General features: G+C 31.0%; 3 protein-coding genes across 3 annotated transcripts in view; 1 reads left to right on the forward strand and 2 right to left on the reverse strand.

Annotated features, from left to right (window-relative positions):
* LOC106717492 (ras-related C3 botulinum toxin substrate 2) overlaps positions 1 to 5,773 on the reverse strand; it is a 32,289-nt gene extending 26,516 nt beyond the window's left edge. The window contains exon 1 of the mRNA XM_045679554.1: positions 5,490 to 5,773. Coding sequence (XP_045535510.1) covers positions 5,490 to 5,524 — 35 coding nt within the window. The 5' untranslated portion in view covers positions 5,525 to 5,773. The remainder of the gene's footprint in view (positions 1 to 5,489) is intronic.
* An 815-nt stretch (positions 5,774 to 6,588) lies between these two features.
* LOC106717494 (histone acetyltransferase KAT8) lies at positions 6,589 to 8,163 on the forward strand. Its single transcript, XM_014511365.2, has one exon. It carries the CDS (start codon positions 6,661 to 6,663, stop codon positions 7,987 to 7,989), a length of 1,329 nt encoding a protein of 442 aa, XP_014366851.2. The 5' UTR covers positions 6,589 to 6,660; the 3' UTR covers positions 7,990 to 8,163.
* Positions 8,164 to 15,231: 7,068 nt separating this feature from the next.
* On the reverse strand, positions 15,232 to 19,862 carry LOC106717507 (synaptogyrin). The gene is made up of 5 exons (XM_014511378.2): positions 19,608 to 19,862; positions 17,888 to 18,125; positions 16,233 to 16,369; positions 15,798 to 15,966; positions 15,232 to 15,385 (listed from the first exon to the last, which is right to left on the reverse strand). The coding sequence occupies exons 1-5, from the start codon at positions 19,707 to 19,709 to the stop codon at positions 15,354 to 15,356; spliced, it is 678 nt and encodes a 225-aa protein (XP_014366864.1). The 5' UTR covers positions 19,710 to 19,862; the 3' UTR covers positions 15,232 to 15,353.
* Between the last annotated feature and the right edge of the window lie 1,211 nt (positions 19,863 to 21,073).

The following is a 21,073-nucleotide window of genomic DNA, read 5'->3' on the forward strand; positions in this document are numbered from 1 at the left end:
AAGAATGTTAATTAATTTCGTAACAGGAGCGGGCAAGTAATAACAGAAGTCAGGTTCATGTGGTCTATTTAAAACCAATTCATAACTTTTCAATGAGTTTATATTCGCTTGCATTGCACAACGTAATGTATTAAAAAACTATAGAGTGTTCCATTTTTCAACGTGCCGGACGTTTAATAAAAGATATCAGGAATTATCACTGAAGAGTTTTCAACATTTTTTTCCGACAGCCAGTATCTTCGTTCTATTTAATTGCTAAAAGAATGTTTGTTGGAAAAAGTAATTTATTTTCTTTAATAACATAATCTCATCTAAGTCGGTATTAATCTGTCTTGCTGGTAAAAAGTAAATAGCTGCCGCATCTGCTAATGTCGCCATAATCACACATTTTCTAAGACATGAAAACTGCAATTCTCTGTAATTGCAAACGCATTACATTTTTTATACATATTAAAATACGACTATATAGTAAGGTTTGTAAAAAAGGCGCGAAATACAAAAATATAGCAAAAAAAGCTGGTGCAAACTTAGTATACGGTAAGCAAAACAACGGTCATATCACAAAATGGACAAAACAATAAAATCCAACTTTATATATTCCAGCTAATGCAAGTCGATGCATCCTGTACATTCCGAATATAAAGTTAAACCTTATTCCGGTGTATTCAAATTTTTACGCACGTTTGAGCTTGTCACTCGTTTTGTTGGGACAATATCCCTTTTATATCTGCATTTATAAAACGAATCCTTTGTATGATAATGTTTTATTGCTTTTTATCGTCTACCGCCTCGTCGGGAATTTTCATGTTGAGAACTTTTTTTTTCGCAAAAAACAATATTTAACCTTTGGACAAGAGTAGTTTTTATCGTTTTTTTTAGACTATAAAATATAATTATAACTGAATTAAGTACGGTGTGAGAAAATATGATTTGTAGATGTTGCTTTGAGTAATTGTCGGCGAAAAAAACACTTTATAAAAACTAAATTATTAAATTTGACCGACTTCCTTCACTACTTCTGGTGTTAATTAAAATCACAGCTGCCGTGTTAAATGAACTCAAATTTTAACCGACCGCATATAACTTGTAAAAACCGTGAGAGAATCCATAATAAGTCACTAGATGGAGTTAGCTTGCCAATTTAGATAAGATTGCTATAAGACCAGCATAAATAACAGTATTTAACATGAGAATACCTACAAATAATATAATTTAAACCAATACTATAATTTTAAAACTACGCAACATCAAATTTTGAGCAGAAAACATTAAACATTATACAGAAATCTAAAACTGTATTTCCCCGAAGTTCCAACGCAAACATGTTTTCAAAGTAGTTTGAAACTAAATAAGAAAAATACTTGTTGCGATGATATCGATCTTACAAAGTAAAGTCTTGATAAATCGAAGTTTGTGTTCTTCAGAAACGGTTCTTAAAATAACATTATCGTTAAATGTTCTCTGATATCTTTTAAACAGGTTTTATAAATTGATTTCGTATATTGATATAAATAGATCCATTAGACTCTAGACTTTGCAATGCAAGCTTTATAAACACAAACCAAAATCGTATGAAATACTATCAAACCGTTCAACGACAATAGTTCAGTTAAGATCTTAAAAAATATTCAATTTCTATACAAATATAAATATTGTAGTCAAAAATATTTCGTACCATATTGTCACGTAAGTAGGTTATTTCACCATATCACCAATCAATCGTGTTAATTGATTATGTCCGGTCCAAAGTATGGCTAGTATTATTGACATGGCCACTTTCTTCACTCGCTACTTTCTAAGCAGTCAGATTAGCTGCTATACCGTATTGGGAACATTTACGATGTATCTTGATTATCACGTTCTAAGCATAAGCCACAAGTATGCATATTAATAACCTCATTTCATAGTGATATTAGCAGTATTAATATCTTACTAATATTATAAACTATAGTCGAATTTTTAATTAGACGAAGCTAGCTGACGTTTACTGTGTTGTCAGTTTTTGATGAAATATATATAGTGTTGTGACAAATTGAATGATTGAAAAAACTCCTGAATGAATGAAATTTTTGAAATGAATTTTAGTCGTACTTTGTACATACCAACGAGTTTCCGATGACTATGTTCCTATAGTATCTACCTATACTGAATACCTGAGTGTTTTTAACATTAAGGAAAACATTGCGAGGATACTTGTAAGACTTTCCTATTCACTACATCATGTAGTTGAAACTATAGATGTATGAAATATAACAGTTATAGGTAGGTAATGAAAATAAAAAACATAGTTTATTACATTTTTAATCATCATCAGAAAAAAAAATCATCACTATCGCTTTTGGCGACATTAATAATAAATCTGTCTGAAACATTATCGATCATGTGGTCGAGACCATACATTTTACAAATAGAAATAATATTCTTTTAAAGTTTGAAATAATTATTCACACTCATTGTTCATTCATCTGATTGAGCGAGAACTGAACGCATCACTATAACTTTAAATGTGGCAACATTATTTTACAAAGTGACATTAGCTACTGTCAGTTAGCTTCGTCTAATTAAAAATTCGACTATAGCTTTTACCTGCGACTTCGTCCGCGCGGAATAAAAAAAAACACAAGATAAAAAAATTCCTATGTCCGTCTCCTAGTTCTAAGCTACCTCGCCATCAATTTTCAGCTAAATCAGTTCGACCGATCTTGAGTTATAAATAGTGTAACTAACACGACTTTCTTTTATATATATAGATATAAGATGCGAATGTTTGGATGGATGGATGGAAGGATAGAAATTGGTTTGAAGGTATCTCCGGAACAGCTTAACAGATGGCGATAAGCAGATATAGAGCATAGTCTGGAAGAACACGTGGGCTACTTATTAAGTTTTTTTTCATTCCGCGCCAACGTATTCGTGGGCGATAATTAAGATATAAAACTCAAAGAAAATAAGAAGATATTAAATTCTGCACTATTGAAATTTTAAAAGTATAACAGACATACAATCATAAGCTAACAAACCACGTGGACGCAAATACGCAATTGTATAAAACAACAAAATATGTGTCAAGATCAAAAATACACATAAAAAAACGCAGAGGAAAATAGTACGAAGATACAAGGAAATAGCGCGAATTATAAATGTCTTGTGCAAACACGCCAAAGACCTTGTTATGTTACTATAAATAATATTTTTATTAGCGTTTACTCCACTAGCCTAGCTAAAGCGAGGCGACGAAAACAATTATTTTCATAGACCGTACGTGATTGTTAAATTGTCTTACGCAACATGCGATTTCCATGACTTTCGTGTGCGCATTCCAACGCCTATAATTTAAGCGTAAACAATAGCCGATTCCTTGTAAAATATTTAGGCTTATATCAAATTAATTAATATTCGTAAAACGTTGGTAATTTTTAGGTCAATATGACGTACAATAGAGCATTCGAGTTAACAACATAAAACAACAAATAATGATAACAAGAGAAAGTATTTACAATTTTATAAGGCCTTTATCACCATGCTGCGGACTCTGTCTGCTAGGTCCGACAATAATTATTAAATTATTAAAGATTGAGTGTCTGTATGAGAGAGAGATAAAACAAGTTAAAACAATATAGCTGCTATTTTCGTACACTACTTTAATGTAAATTAAAAATCAAGAGAAACAACAAAAAATAATACAGACAAAACACATTAATATTCCAAATGATATTGAAGACCTTGCTAACTACTGTGCAATTCTATGAATCTTGACAACACTAGAAGTGCTGATGTCATAGCCAGCTGTAACTATTAATTTTACTAATATTATAAATGCAATTTTTTAGATGTATGGATGGATGAATGTTTAAAAGTATCTCCGGAACGGCTCAATGTATCTTGATGAAATTAGGCATAGATGTAGAGCATAGTCTGGAAGAACACATAGGCTACTAATAAGGTTTTTATTAATTCCGCACGAATGTGGCCGCAGTCGACAGCTAGTTTAAATGATTTGTAAGAAGTTGCTTTATTTATAGTTACACTGTGCAAACTATTGGAGATTAAGAAACAGAATTTATGACACATAGGTGAGTGTCAGTGTTCGTCAAGGCTTCCCAGAACGACTTATACTTCAGATTGGTGAAAATACTCAAAGGCATAAACAAAACACAAAAGTAACATGAATGTATCAATGTGGAAGAGGCGAAAGTGGTGTGCCATGACCACACCTAATGGAAGTTTGTGGTCTCTGTCTACCTTTCTGGGCTACAGGCTTGAGTTGTGTTGTTGTACCATATAATTCTAATGCTAACTAACACCACTCTACAAATCAACTTAAAGTCTAGACTGAACTAATGCTGTAAACATTTTAATTAAACATTCAAAACAATGTCTGGTATCAACTGTAACACATAAATGCGTAATAATGGAGTAAGATAGTAATATCTACTACTACATGCGCTCAAATTCCAGAAGTAATATTTAACACCGAAATAAAGGTTATATAGTGTTTTCAACAACTAAGACAAGTTTAAACTGCATGTGATTATGAAGAAGTTTTATTTTTACTATTATGAATTCTAGGAAACAAACCATAATATTAAATCTATTACTTTTGTAACCATTTTGTCTTCTATATGGATGTAAAAGTTTACATCCATTTTCCATCCTAAAAAGATAACATTCCTATCACTTCCTTTTACAAACTTTTTATCTCTTATCTTGGAATATAAAAATAAAACTGTAGAACATGTTATTTATTAGTGTAACATAATCTTCATAAGTATAGTGCAGGGATGGCGTACCAATGGCACAATATTTTTGACATGTCACTGATCAGTAATAACATTGCATTAGACATAATGATGATTTAACATGCATAAGAGAAAAATTTGGAGTAGGTGCTATATGAGCAAACTTGAGTGATCTCTCTATGTTATGGAATGTTCCTAATAATCACAAGTTCAAAGTTGTTTGATGGCATGTCTATAATCTCATTAAATATTTATTTAGAAAAATGGCATGTTGATACATCACCATCCCTGTTATAGTGTATTTATCATGTACTGTTGATAGTAACTACCCCAAATCTCAGAATTAATCTCATTGAGATTGTATCAAATCAAATCTTATGACTCATCACATTTTTTGATGCTGCATACTTGGCTTTAATCTACAAAAACATTTAAATAGCGTTTGTTGCTTATAGAGTTGATTTCAACCCACAATCATTCTTCAGAACTAATTAGTACTTTGTACAATTCCTACCATTTTGTATCATAAAAAAATAAACGTATAAATCGTAATCAAATATCAATACATTCTTTCACCGACAAGCTAAATCAAAACGTTGATAAAGAAAATGTTCATATCATTCCTATAAAACTTACTCGTTTATGTCGTTGAAACGGCACTGTGTCGATATGACGTCAGATAGTTTACTATTTAATGAACGCGCTTAAAGAATTTACGTAGTAATAGGTAAATAATATTAAAAAACTTACCCATCGCCTACGACTACACACTTGATCGCTTGCATTTTGAGTTTTGTGTGTCCGTTGTCACTAAAAGAACACGAAAATCACAAGGCTTCAAAACCAATCTGAATCGGCAAGCACTGCACTTGCAATCACGTCTAATTGCAATAACACACCAGCATTACAATAAACACAGAAGTTTCAATGGCACAATTTTAGGTAATTATAACAATTTTCATATCTTTTATAAGCAATAAGAATAAACTATTTCCAAAAATAAATCGTTCACTACTACCAGACGTTTCGCCGATGGCGATTACGTGCACTGTGCACACAGTGCCGGTGTGGCCGAATTTTTAACCAAAATTCTACTAAAATTCAGAATTAATTCTACTTAATGCTGTTTGCATTTTTTAAAAATTTAAATTTCATAAATATTTGTATATTTTGTCTATTACTGTAAAAAATAGAATATTTATTTGACTTTACTACTTACGACTTACTTTGACTTTACTTCTAATAGAAGCAGATTAGTGTTTGTCTCATTCTTCATATAAAATCATTGGTTTTGAGAGGCGAAATAGGTGGTGGGCATTTACAATTCCGGTCGCTAATCAAAATAAAATTTTTTGTAATATGCAGAAATTTAAGTATGTTTAAGATTAGTTTTAAGTAATCACAAAAATTTTCAAAGTCATAAATTTTTATTAGGTAGATAAATGTAAAATTAACATCCTTTTACGCTTTCAATGTCAAATTATTATCAGAAAGAGTTAAAACAAGAGATACTTAAAACAAGTTAATTTTGATTGTGATTTTTCTTCTGTGTTTAATGCTTGCTTAATTTACCAAGAAAGTAGAAATTTCTCGAAAGTAGTCATACTTCATAAAAGTCATAAATTAAAAAATTGCCAGAATAAAATTCTCGCTAACACTTTTTTTTGTTACGAGTAAGCTTAATTCCTTAAATACTAGCTTATAATAATTACTGTATAATTCAATCATTTGAAAAAAGGGGAATTTCATAAAAGAGAAACAATCAATTATTTTAATAACTTCTAAACAGTTTGAACTTATAATGAAACAGGCATTTGCTTTCAAAATTCAATTTTTTAGTCTATGGTTTGTAAAGGCATGGCTACTTTCATGAATTATGTTGCGCGGTATTGCGTGATACGTTTAATGTGTGTGTTTTAACATGGCAAAAGGTGATAAGGAATTTGAGAAACCTATAGTGAAAGATGAATTACCAAATCCAGAATGTAGGAACACCGATAACGAGGAATCAGAATCGGTACAGGAACAACAGCCTTTGGATATCGGAGAGCATTATTTGGTGCGGCGTTCGGATGAGTCATGGCACCCGGCGGAGATAATACAAACGCGGTACAATGCCGGCGAGTCCTGTTTCGAGTATTATGTCCACTATGTGGGCTACGATCGGCGCCTCGACGAATGGGTTTCCCGCCACAGGGTTATGTCCGACAGGTTTGACGTTTGCGAACAATCGAATAATATAAATTCGGACCATCTTTTGACCGATAAATCGGGTCGTAAAATAACCCGCAATCAAAAACGTAAACATGACGAAATCAATCACATACAAAAGACATACGAAGAGATGGACCCGACAACTGCGGCGTTGGAAAAGGAACATGAAGCAATCACGAAAGTCAAATATATAGATCGCATACAAATAGGTAAATATGAGATAGACACTTGGTATTTCAGTCCGTACCCAGACGAGTATGGCAAACAATCGAAACTATGGATATGTGAATTTTGTCTTACATACATGAAGATGGAAAAAACGTTCAGGTACCATTTGGGTCAATGTCCCGCAAAACAACCTCAAGGCAGTGAAATATACAGAAAGGGGACAATAGCAATTTTTGAAGCTGATGGCAAGGAACATAAAACTTACTGCCAAAATCTCTGTTTACTAGCAAAGTTGTTTTTAGATCACAAAACATTATATTTTGATATAGAACAATTTTTATTTTACATACTTTGTGAAGTAGACAAATACGGAGCCCACCTAGTTGGTTATTTTTCAAAGGAAAAAGATTCACCGGAGGGTAATAATGTAGCTTGCATACTTACATTACCACCATACCAAAGACAAGGTTATGGAAAGTTTCTAATTGCATTCAGCTATGAGCTGTCGAGGCTAGAACAAGTGGTGGGTAGTCCGGAGAAACCATTATCTGATTTGGGGAAGCTAAGTTATAGATCATACTGGTCATATGTGTTATTGGAAGTGTTAAGTGTCAGCAGAGGTACATTAAGTATAAAAGATCTAAGTCAAATGACTGGAATATCCCAAACTGATATAATAACCACCTTACAGTGCATGAATATGGTGAAGTATTGGAAAGGACAGCATGTAATTTGTGTTACACCAAAGATAGTGGCGGAACAGCTAGCTAGTCCCCATTTTAAGAAGCCTCGGTTGTGTGTAGATAGATCTGCATTACGTTGGTCGCCGCCCAACAAACAAGGCAACTCTGCAAAGGCTAAAAAGTAGTACAGGCTCACAGGCAGGGCTTAGAGAATGTTTGTAATTTTATTTCTTTATAACTTTCTCTAGGCACAAGCCTGTTTATTTAAAAAAATCTAACTTCAATATACAGAAAGCTTTTAAACAATTAGAGTGAAAGTATTATAATTAATTTCTGACAAATACATACTATTAATAGAATTTCCCACTGCATTTGTTATAAAGATAATCATAGTTTAATCATCCCAGTTAATAAATGTAATGCTACGTAATAGATCAATTTCAAATAGCGTTAAGTCAGAAAATGGTATAATTAACAAGTTTGTTTTTAGTTGAAATGTCTAATTATGAAAGCAATTAAGAATTTTGCACATTTATAGCTTAAGAAATAAATGTTACAACACTTTTGACAAGGATTTAGTTCATTTTGTTATTGATGTAATCAAATCTAGTGAAGTCATATCTCTTAAAATATGTAAATCTTTTCATAAGATGGTTCAATGTATAGTTGAAACCATTATCCAGATAAGCTAAAGTTCTATAGTCCAAGAGACGGCTTAATTTTTTTTATAGGTTTGTTTCCAACCAGAATTTCTCCCTTATGAAGTTTATCTGTCAGGGACCGGATATCTTCCTTATCCAGGTTCAAGTGTGATTATTTCCAGATGTTCAGTTTATTTTTGATTTATACTTCTGGAATACACTAAAACATTGTAGTGACATTAAGATCTGTGTACATTTTTAGTTCCTTTTTATACCGGTATAGTGATACTAATTTTAAGTTTTAACTTAGCTTAAGTTCAATTACTGATGTGTAAATTTTTTTTAGTATATAAGAGTAAGTATGGTTTTATTGTGTAATATATTATTAAACTGTGTAACAACATTCAGATTAACTTGACTCAGTGTTATGAAAGATTTTTTTTTAATTTCATGCCTGTAATAATTTTTAATTTAGACAAGTTTAATGATTTTAATGTATGACAAGACCCAAGATAAGGAAGGTTGCTGTCAATCATATTTTGATTCTAGTAAACAAAATGGCTATTCATTATCTCAATTCTATGCAGTTGTATTTTAAGAGTAATAATTTGTCTTACATTTACTGAAGCTTGTTAATATTTGTTTATCTATTTCCTTAAATTTTAGAGTAAATACAACTCATTTTTTTTTAAATGTATACAAATTAAAATTACTCAAAAAGTATAAAACACATGTTCAAGCTTGTACTGAAAAAATGGGACTGTTTGGTTAAAACTTAGTGTGACAAAACTGAGAGCTGTACAGTTTATCTGATAAAATGTTGTCTATACATATTTAGTTACTGAACAGTCTATTCAGTTAAAACTGAAGCTGCATAGCGCTTAACTCATTGCTTTAGTAAATGACATTATTAAGCTATTTGTACCCACCTTTATTGACAATATGCATTGAGAGTAGATCTAAATTTTGTTATTTTCATCTACCCACATTTTAGGTTATTTGTAACATGATTCTATAATCACATTCATAAGTTTTTTATCCTTGTAGTATATTTACAAATGCATGTAAATATGTGTTGAATGAGAGTTGGTTGCAAATATGCCACAGTATGGTCTGTTTTAAATGTATCTATAATATTAAAGGCTACTTTTTCTGATGTAGTGAACAACCGCTAGTTAACTCCTAATATTGGATTCTGTTGTTACTAATAGTAACTTGTATATAGATTATAAGTTCTTGTAAATTTTCAGTCATAACCATAATAGCAAAGCTATTTTGAATGTGCCCATTTGGAACAATGTTCTGTTTTTTTAAATAAGTTTTACTTATTACACTTTGTGTATGTTAAGTTGCCCAGTAGAAGTATTCTTAGATATGTAATTGCATATGTATTAGTAAGGGGCTATAGATTTCGCAATTTTACGACTGGTTTGTATTTTGCCTTAGCCTACCTAAGTCTCCCGTCTACTTGAGAATAATCGATATATTAAAATTGATATTCATTCAATTGCTTGTATAAATTCTGTGAATTGTCAGTGTTTACTGTCTATTTGTGATAATTCATTAGTTTTAATTGAAGATATGTAGGAGTACGAAATAAAATAATATCTGAACAATGTCTGGTTTAATTTTAATCCTGTAGATTAACACACCACAAATTAAGTTGGTAAACCTTAGAATAAGTTCACAATAATTTGAATATAAAACTTTTTAAAACATCCCGTTTATTTTAAGAGAACTAAAGTTGAAATGTGTTTTGACAATCATCGAGTAAAGGTTTTTTTTTATTTCATAAGGTGGCAAACGAGCAAACGGCCACCTGGATTCGCCGCAATAGCGAGGCGACCGTTGCCCATAAGCCGCGTACCCACCTAGCGCACAGGCTCACGCGGCAGCCTCGGTGTCCGGATCGCGAGCGATGGCTCCTGCGGCAGCCTCAGTAGTTTTGTTCCGCGTGGCCGTGGCCGCCTCGCGAGGCAGGCTGAGCCATCATAAGTCCGCGAGTATTCGTAATGGACAGTCGTGTATTTTCAGCTACAGCTATTTTCCTAGCTGCTTATTGTTCAAAGAAACGAAAACAGTCACGTATCAAAAAAACCTACTGGACTCCTCCTGGCTGCCCATGATATCAAAATTACAGAAGACAAACACGGCAAGAGACAAAACTTGAAGTAGCTTCGCGCGCGAGTCAAAACATAACCGTCCCCACCTAACGCACAGCGCTCACTGAGGCACCTTTGAGCGCGTCAAGTTTACCGACAACAGATGGCTCGGGGCCGAGCCGTGCTCGGTCGAGCAAACGCGCGCCCGAGGCACGTCCACACCAGCCGAGGCATTGGCTCACGAGGCTGCCGCGCGAGCCAATGCCTCGGCTGGTGTGGACGTGCCTGACGTGCGTGACTCATCAGACTGTACTTGGAATTGCTTCCACTTGACGCCTGTCTTCTGTGTGGTCGTGGTATTGCACCGGTCGAGGCCAATTCGTGCATCCAACAAATATTGTTGTTGCGGGATCTACCACTGTGGTTTATAGGTTAAATAAAACTGCCGATTCACAATTTCTATAATTCAATTTATTTTTATTTGCTAACATACACATTCTCACATAAAATAAATTAATGGTAGGACAAACTTTGAATGCAAATAATTTTACTTGTGCGTTTTATTCTATTGACATTCAAAAAAAGGGTTAACAAATGTTTTAGTTAAATAGAAATTGAAACACTGAATTTTTTTTTTAGGTTAGGTCTACAAATTTAAATATGGTCACGAGTACAATAATTACTAGTAATAATGATTTAATTGATTTAAAGGTAGACAGATATTTATGTGTCAAGAAAATAATATACTCCACATTAAAATCTTTACATTCAAAGTGTGACCTACTGACAAACGGATCGGATACAAAAATAAATGATATTCTATACTTCATGTGTATAATGCAATTTTATTAACCAAGAATTTGTACTTTCCACTCATTTTATTGTCAATCCTAGTTATTCACCAACAGCGTGACTTTCCAGTCGAAAACGAGTACAAAAACATTTTGATGTGTTGTTCACGTTTGTACGTTACGGTAACTAATAAAATAAAGTTGCCATTTTCTTTTGGTAAATAATAGTTCTTATTAATATTGCTTGTTTTACGAAAAATAATAAACGTAAAAATACGTTTTTGTAAAGAAAAAATTTCAATTTACAAGAAAAAAATCGATTAAATTGTCATTATACACATAATATACGTATTACGAAAAACAATTTTAAATTTCTGTCAAATAAACGGACGTAATCATAAGTACATGGATAAGTATTTTTTTAAATATTAAATAATGCAGTACATTCACAATTCGCAACATCAATTATCATCAAACACAGAACGATTTAGCGTAATATTCAACACTTATTACAATATTTTTTTTTTCATTTTTTAATCTGTATTTTTTTTTCGTCTCAGTAGAACAGAGGTCTAACATACGAGTTGTCTACATCTAAATATTTATGTAGCTACTATATATATAGTTTACAACACAAACTATAGTATTACTTTGAAATTCCACTGTCGTGACATTTGTATAGAAAAATGTCTCTATTTTTTTTTTTAAAGATTGAGACATTGTCAATTCAATTGATTTGATATTCGAAAACCTTAGTTAACGATAATTTGTAGGTTATTATGAAATTTAATCGATTAATATCGATATTTAAAACCATAGACATTCCTAAAAGCACATCGATATTTTATCTATATGTATCTAGACAAAAACGTTTCTTTTTTTTAATCTAGCACATAAATATGCCAGAATATGCAATATAAGCATAAATATATTATTTTTTTACATATTTTAAGGCGTTTTAAATCTGTTAAAATTGTACGCGAAAAATTTCATTATAAATAATTATATAGCTTAATGAATTTACATCAATGCCATTTAGATACATTAGGAAGCCATAACTATGAAAATAATCTTAAATTCTACTTTTTGACATGTTAAATATATATTTTTTATTTTGCGAATCTTGGTTGAAATAGTTTGATAATTGTTAACATTTTATGATAGACTAGCTTTTACCCGCGACTCCGTCCGTGCGGAATAAAAAAAATGCACACAAAATAAAAAAGTTCCTATGTCCGTCTCCTAGTTCTAAGCTACCTCCCCATCAATTTTCAGCTAAATCAGTTCGACCGATCTTGAGTTATAAATAGTGTAACTAACACGACTTTCTTTTATATATATATAGATTAACAACTGAAATGCATAGATTTTTGACTCCTAATGTATCCGAAAGCTTAAATCTATTATTAATAATATAATAATACGAATATTACACCAACTACATTATCTATATGCCCTAAAACACGACTGATATGAACCAATTTAATCTGTTCAGATTGTACTAGTGAAACTTATAACTGGTAAAAGTTATAAAAACTAAAACAGCCTCTTGGTATTAAAAAAATAAAACAAAACTTGTATTTTCAAGCTGTTGGGAAATAATTATTAAGTTTTTTTTTTTACTATTTTTATGTTAAGAGACTAGATACTGTCTAAAGGATGTTTTTTGCATTTTAAAAATTATTTTTTTAAATATTTGTTATGTTATTAGACTAGATGCTGTCTAAAGGATGTTTTTTGCACTTCAAAAAATTGTTTTTTTCTATTTTTTGTTATTAGACTAGATGCTGTCTAAAGGATGTTTTTGCACTTTTCTTATTAAAAACTCATAAGAAAAAAAGATAAAATTATATTTTTAACAGCCATAATATAATGTTAAAACAGTACAACCGAACAATTGAAATTACTAAATAATTTTATTGCTAAAATTTTTACAAACAGTGCAAGCTATGGAAGTGAAAACGCTTATTGATTTACAAAATACATCAACTATTAATGCGCTGGATACGTATTATACATTTTTTAAAGACTGTTCACCCCAAAACATCTTTAAGCTAAAGATTCATATTAATTAGATAATCTTGTGAAAAATTGTATCTTGGTTTAAAAAAAAAACCAAAGAAAAAATATAAAAAAATAGTTCAATACAAGTTTTTTTTTTTAATTTTTCATTATCAATTCCTATATCGCATCCAGTACATAAATGATTGATGTATTTACGGCTAATTAATAACATTTCCTAGATTTTTTTTATAATTACACTGATGGAAAGCATTTGTACTAAACTTTAGACCTTATATTGATTATTATACGATTCATTTTCCTTTAACATCAGTAACAATGGAAGCTATCAACTAATAACCTACAACTAAAAATCACCAGAATTATTGACTTAACATATTATTATCAAACTACAAATGAGATAGTAACACTATTTAAATATATTTCATATTAAAAAAATACTCTTGGGTTAAAGCGTTTTTATTAATATTTCCATAACTTTTTAAATTATAATACTGTATGCTTCAGATCTCGATTTTATTTTATATAATAGAAAATTGAAACATAAATATAACAACAAAAATATTGCACTCATTAAGTAAAATACGAAAACATCGATATGCAATTTTTACATCTACTCGTTATTAATTAACTTAGACAGTAAAGATTTCATGATCAAGACAGGATTAAATAAGAAATATATACAATTACTACGCGAGTAAAATAACATAACACATTTTCAATAAATAAAATGCGATGACGTCATCGGACTTTTGTGCTGTATTTGCACTCATATAGTCATAATTATAATAATATTTATAACTTACACATGGCAATAATATTTAAAGATAATCTTTTAACAGGCTAAAGGACACTGATATCCAATGCCTTAAAAAATTAAAAAAAAACATCTCTTTGAATGTCAAATATGAAATGTCAAAATTGAAGTCTACTTTTTTAAGGTTAAAATTTATATCAACGTAGTTTTAAAATATTTCTCATGTGAAATATAGATTATAATTATTTTATTATTATCTTACATTTGAAAATAAAATTTTATAAACAAAACAACGATCGAATGGCACGATATATTGATTACGACTGTAAATAAATAAAATTGAAACAAAATATCACAATTAATACATCACTAAGGGGAAAAAAAATAGATATATAACATATTGATGGAGTGTTTCATAGTAGTATGTCATGTCTTAAGTAAAATTATTAATTCCAGTCAGTAAAATGACATAACCAGTGTTGCAGGTTAAAATAAATACAAATAAATATTGATATGGTAGAATCGAGTTTTTACAACTAAAAGTATATATTCGAGATTACATTTTTTTTTATTCAATATTAAATTGCCTTTATTGCTATTTCAGAGGGACAATCTTTTTTTGTATCAGTGACAGTTGCACTTGTCATTTTGACTGACTGTAATTAATAATCGTTCTTTAATCGAGATTTGATTTTCACTAAGGAAATTTATTCCACATTACTTATAAGTTATACATCTATGGAAAAAATACATTTGGTAATTTCAACTATTTACATATTATGTATGTAGTTTATATATTTATTGGGAATATATTGTCATAGATATATTTATATCTACAAGCAGGTACTTTCGAAGCGGTATATTGATTTTACAATTTTATCATAACAATTTCTTATTTTAAAATACTTTTTTTTATACATCAATTATTTTAAAATAATATAAATCAATTTAACAACAGTTAAAATGAAAAATTAAAATTAATACTGACTTGAAATAAAATAAAAAAAGACTTTTTAAAAATAATAAAAAAATCACACAATTTTCGCTTGAATAAATTTAAGCAGTAATTAAAAATAATTTTATTACGATTTTTAAATAAATTTTATCTGTGCTGCATAACATTTTAATATATTCAAATAATGGCACACTCCATGTATGATATAATTATGACTTAATGGATTATAAAATAAATAAATAAGTAAATGCGTCGTAGCCGCTTCTGCGATATTTATCCATTTAGTAGGTAGGAGCTGTGTAGTCAATGTTACCTGAAATTTGATTCGTTTTTTTTTTTCAAACAATTTCTACTAACTTAGAACATCGCCAGCTGATGATCAAAGGGGTTACTGGTAGTTAAATTTTCTTTAATTCGAGTAGAATACTTATCGTGTTGGGTCCAATTTTAAAATGTTATGTTGTTTATGAATTGTAGGTATTTATTATTTCGTGGTGATTTATTGATCTATATTTTATGGTATTTCTCAGGTCAAGCGAGTCATTCGTACAATTAATGATGTTACGGACTTTATCACTAATATAACTAGTAGTGTTTTGACTTGTGTACATTTGGTTTGTACACTTGTGTAAATGTGTGTTTTGTATAATTGTGTACACTTGTACATTATGTACAATTGTGTATATACTTGTGTTTTGTGTAAACTGGTGTTTTGCCATACTGACCAGTCTGCGTGAAGGGCGGGTCGCTGTACGCGGGCTGGGGGTCGGGGGCGCCGGGATACGCGGGGAAGCTGCCCGGACTGCCGATGGCACCCTCCACCTCGTACGCGGGTGCGAACGCCGCATCCGCACCCATACGGAACCGTTGCAAAGCGAACAATGCGCATGCCACCTACAAACGTACACAATTATTTCGTTTTCTGTGTACACCAGTGATTCTCAAAGTGGTCCAGGGTTCCTAAGATCCACGAAAGACCCTAGGAGGTGTACAATGGCACGAAAAAAGTTGTGGGTTCAAATTCGAAGAAGAAATGTAACAGCGGAGTTTGGGAATATCTGGTCTATATTTATTTTGGGATTTCCTAAGCTCAAATCTACATTTGGTTAACGGCGGTGCTATGTACCAGAGGGAGCACTGTTTGTATTAAAACAACTCACCCAAGCAAATATAGAGAAGAAGCAGAATGCTATGGCGCCCTGCATGTTGTTGGCGGTGCCCACCGGTGGGTTGTCGGTCTTACCCCAAGCGTTGGACAGGTAGCAGAAGCCCACGAAATACAGGAACGCCCAGAAAGCTGGAATGGTTATAAAATAGATATTAATGTAAATTGCTAATAAAATTTTAAGCAATTCTAACCTTAACCTTTAGGAGGTAATGACTATAGTTGAATATCGAATTCGCATCCAGTCGAACCATAGGAAATTAAAAACTACTTTTATAGATACTATATTAAGAATAGTTAAGTCTAGAATAGTGCCTGGGAGTTTAAAAATCCATATACAGTATAATAAAGTTATGTTTTTAAAATCCCCAACTAGTAAAAGAACATCATTGGGTTCATAAAACAAAACAAGAAATATAAGAAGTAAGACAATAAGAAATAATTTAAGTTCCCAGCCGGCTTCCGTCGCCTTCGGATTATTGCATAAAAATAACCTCACGGCTGACGATTACGTAAGAATGAGGTGCGATGCAACCCTTTTTGCAATTGATCAAAGATCGAAAATAATATGACTAACAATTTTTATTTTTGACAACATGCGCTATCTCGCCATCTTATTTTTAAACTATGGCTATGTTTTGGTAAATTCCACAAGGTATTGAAGTGAAGTCGCTAGGCAAATTTTACAAAACCCAATTGTTATCTGTCAAATATTCCTTTTAGAAATCAAAAATTAAGATTTTTTTTTCGTATTAAAAATCACTTTCAGAAAATACTTGTTACAATTCACTCATAAAGATAAAAATGTAATAAAACGTACAACAATATAGGTTTACAGTGTTGGCATTTGTCAAGAACTAATAAAGATTTTACTACGTACAATATATGGGGAGTGCGGTGCTTATGACAGGTCTCGGTTACAATCGTTATTAAAAGGTTAATGGGTCAACATGTTAATATAGGTACAAAGATTCAAGTGTAGATAAATTAAGATTTATTTTAATGTACATTTAGGAACCTTTCACATTTAGACTAAGCAGTTATGTAACTAGAGTTAGTTTTAAAAATTATTTGTACTTTGTTACTGAGGAATTTGTGTGAAATACTTGTTTGAACATATTTTAATAATAGATAAGTGTTTATGGAAAAATTATTTACACAAAACACATAAGATATATTTTATAGACAGTTCCACTGATATCAAATGGAAGAAAACAAACAAGAAAAATTGATTGATCATATTAAAGACTAGTGTTTGCTGCGACATTGTACACGCGTAGTTAAAAACAACACAATTTGTAGCCTATGCATTTTTTCAGATTACGTTCTACATCTATACCATATTTCACTAAGATGCTTTCCGGACCCATCAAACATCCATCCATCCATTTAAGCTTACGCTTTTATAATATTAGTAAGATGAAGGTCCATGCTTGTTTTTTTTTTAAAGATTAGTATTACAAGTATTTACCTTACTATATCATTAATATTAAATGATTAACACATAAGCTCTATTTTCATTCATCCAAAGAAAAAAGTTACATATCTTAAGACACCCATAAGAGATGGAACCATTTTCATCAGATGGGTTTAAGTGAAATTAAAATAAGAAAGCCACTGTATTAATAGTACACAAATTCAAACACCTACCTGAGAAGCCCAAGTCAGCAAGAACGTAATGCTTTCTAGTTTTCACAGATGACATCTGTTCAAACAGATATTCACCCGCTATGAATGCAATTGATGCAACAAAAGCTATCACCGATATCCCCACACCATAGTTGCATGCATTAGTATCATTATTGTAGACACAGTACTCCTTGCCGTCTTCCTTGTTGACATACCAGCCCTTAGCGGATATACAACCCATCACAATCACGCTGAAGAGCTGAGAAATAAGTTATGAAACCCAAATTCAGTAGGCAGTGGTTAGAAAAGATAATTAGAGAGCAATATATATCTTTTTTAGGGAGTCTCCGAGCCCCTCGCTGAAGACATAAGTGAACTGATGATGATTTTGATGATATATCTTTTACAAGAACGGAGACTTGCATTTGAATGATTTTAACAGTAACCTTGTAAAAATCTTGCAACCAGTAATAACATAGAGCAATTAAAGATGTTCAGAATTCAAACTATAATCTCTACAATTGATTGGCAATGGTAGAAATTAAAAGCTTGCATTTAGCAATTTTATTGACGGAACTAATGGTATTTTATTAATTTAGTTATCAAGCTTTTTCAATGTTATGTGTTCACTCATCATATCCTTTGGCTCTAGAACTATGTTTGTAATATTTGTAATTAAATCCTGGATCTTGAGGCTAACTATATTTAATGAAAAAATTATAACTACTAAAGGAATATTCAAATAAAATAATTATATTAGACCATACATTTCAATAGATCTTGTAATATAAGATAAAAAAATATGTGCAAAATGATATTGAGTTAGTCTGTAAATGTGGCTTCTGTTAAACTTAAACAGAGATAGTCATATCTTGTGTACACAATTAACACAGAATGAAGTCATGGCTTCTTCATTTATATTCTGTAACCTTATCACTTATGCAAATGCAAATTAAATGTAGACCCCTTTGAGTTATTTAAACTATCATGAGACATTAATTAATGTTAATTAAAAATTATACAATATATTTGAAAACATGCATTAAATACAAGTTTATTGCATTTAGGTTTAAATATAAAGCAACATTTTCACCTGCAAACTTATTTATAACTAATCTTTAATGTAACTATCAATTTTTTTTAAGCAAGATGAATAATAGATATATAGTTATTCACCTATATTATGTGAGAGTGTGACCTATTTTAAACTAGAATTTAATTTATGTATATTGGCAAAGAATCAACTACCACACCCAGTACTTCAATACTTAAATGTAGTTTTTTTTTTTTAATAATAATAATGTTTAATTTTACCCAACTTTTTTTCATCAACAACCTATTTTAATTGGATTGAATATTGTTTGATAGATTGATTTCAATGCATATTTCCGTTTTAAGCGCTGTCGTAATATGCAATGAAATACAAATTTATGTTAATTGCAGTATTTGCAAAATTAATACCTATTATGTATATTGTTCAAGGTCAACCATGTAATTGAAAATGCACAATTGATACCACATATCTCAAAACATTTAAGTCAAATGTAGATTGTTAACTATTTATTAGATTTTAATCCGATCTGTTTAAGAATAATCAATACAATAACTATATCAATACATCGTAGATTATTGATTTGTATGGTCTAAAAGTAAAATATTCGAGTATTCTTGATAAAATTTTGGATACGCGATTTTTGTTAAATAATGCGTTTCAGATGATAATGATGTAGAAAACACTTACCCAGCATACTGCCCTGACTATCACCGGAGGCCGCTGAATGAAAGCTTGAGGATCAAAAGCTCCGCCAGCTTTTCCACCCCCGTAAGCACCAGCAGATTCCATTTTTATACAATAAAAATTTCAATTCAATGCCTACACTGCAAAACCTTGCCCATCAATAACTCTGACCTCCACAAACTCCGAATCTACCCAATTTATGTTATCGATCGCTCGCGCAAGGCAAAAGGCGACTTGAAATTCGCAACAAGGATGACAATTGGCACAGACTAAAAATTACAATGACAATCACGATACGCGCGATGTTACTAACGTCACAGAATCTGGTAAATATTTGTCTATGCCACTGGATTCCCACCTATTGCTACTAAAATGTAGTCTCAAAACTAAATAAATAAAAATGTACTTTTTGAATGTAAAGATTTTTATCACGTCTATGGTTTTAAAATAATTTGGAGGATATTGACAAATATACACAATTTACAATACAGGTACACATTTGGAAAGTCTGTTATCTTTTATACGTTATGTAAAAACGTGCTGTGTATATTTCTACGTAGCATCTTTTAAGGACTTGTGATAATTCTTAAGTTAATTTCCGTTTTTTGCCTTACGTCTTCATCTTGAATATCACGTAATCTATTTAGATGTATAAAGTAACAACAAATTACATGATCATTTCAACATCTGGTGAGCCATTAGTTAACATTAATGTAGGCCGCACGTTAGGCATTGTATAAACGTATATACGCAATGTTGATTTTGTGATTTAATGTTGATCAGTTTTCGCAGCTTCTTTGATGTTTAGATTTAAATTGGGCTAAGGGTATTAGTATAAATAAATAAGAATCATTTCAAATATTACAAATATTTTATTAAAATAAGAACTGAACTAAAATAAGAGAATGTTAAGCAGCCATTAACATATCGCAAAAAACTATAATAAGACTTCAAGTTTACCTTTCTCCCCAGCCGCCACTCGAAAAGAAAATTTTGACTAGTTCAGAACCGAAGTAAACATATTCTTAAAAAGGACCTCTTTATTGCAACGTTGTAAAATATACAGTTCGCCTTACGTTTTCATGTTTAGCACCTTCCTATTCTAGCGACATTAAAACAATCTTTATTAATAAGAGTGACGGCACAATTATGTTTTTTTTTTAATCAGTAGTTATACAAAAGTTCTAAATACGAAATGTTAGGTATCAAAGGAGACTGCGTAGAAACACTCATCTCTATAACAGATATTTACAGTATACAGCTTAAAATATTCCATAAGTACACTACATTATATCGTTATTAAAATGTAGTTACACCTTACATTAGTGTTGCAGACTATTTGTGGGTATTATTGGAGTTATTGTACTTTGCGTTAACAATGGCAATACTAAATGTTCGGTAACGATGTTAACTAAAAAACGAACATTATTTTTCAAGGAAACTTACTATAATAGCTGTTAGTAAGTAAG

This window comes from Papilio machaon, chromosome 10 (assembly GCF_912999745.1).
Source record: "Papilio machaon chromosome 10, ilPapMach1.1, whole genome shotgun sequence".
Classification (NCBI taxonomy): Eukaryota; Metazoa; Arthropoda; class Insecta; order Lepidoptera; family Papilionidae; genus Papilio; species Papilio machaon.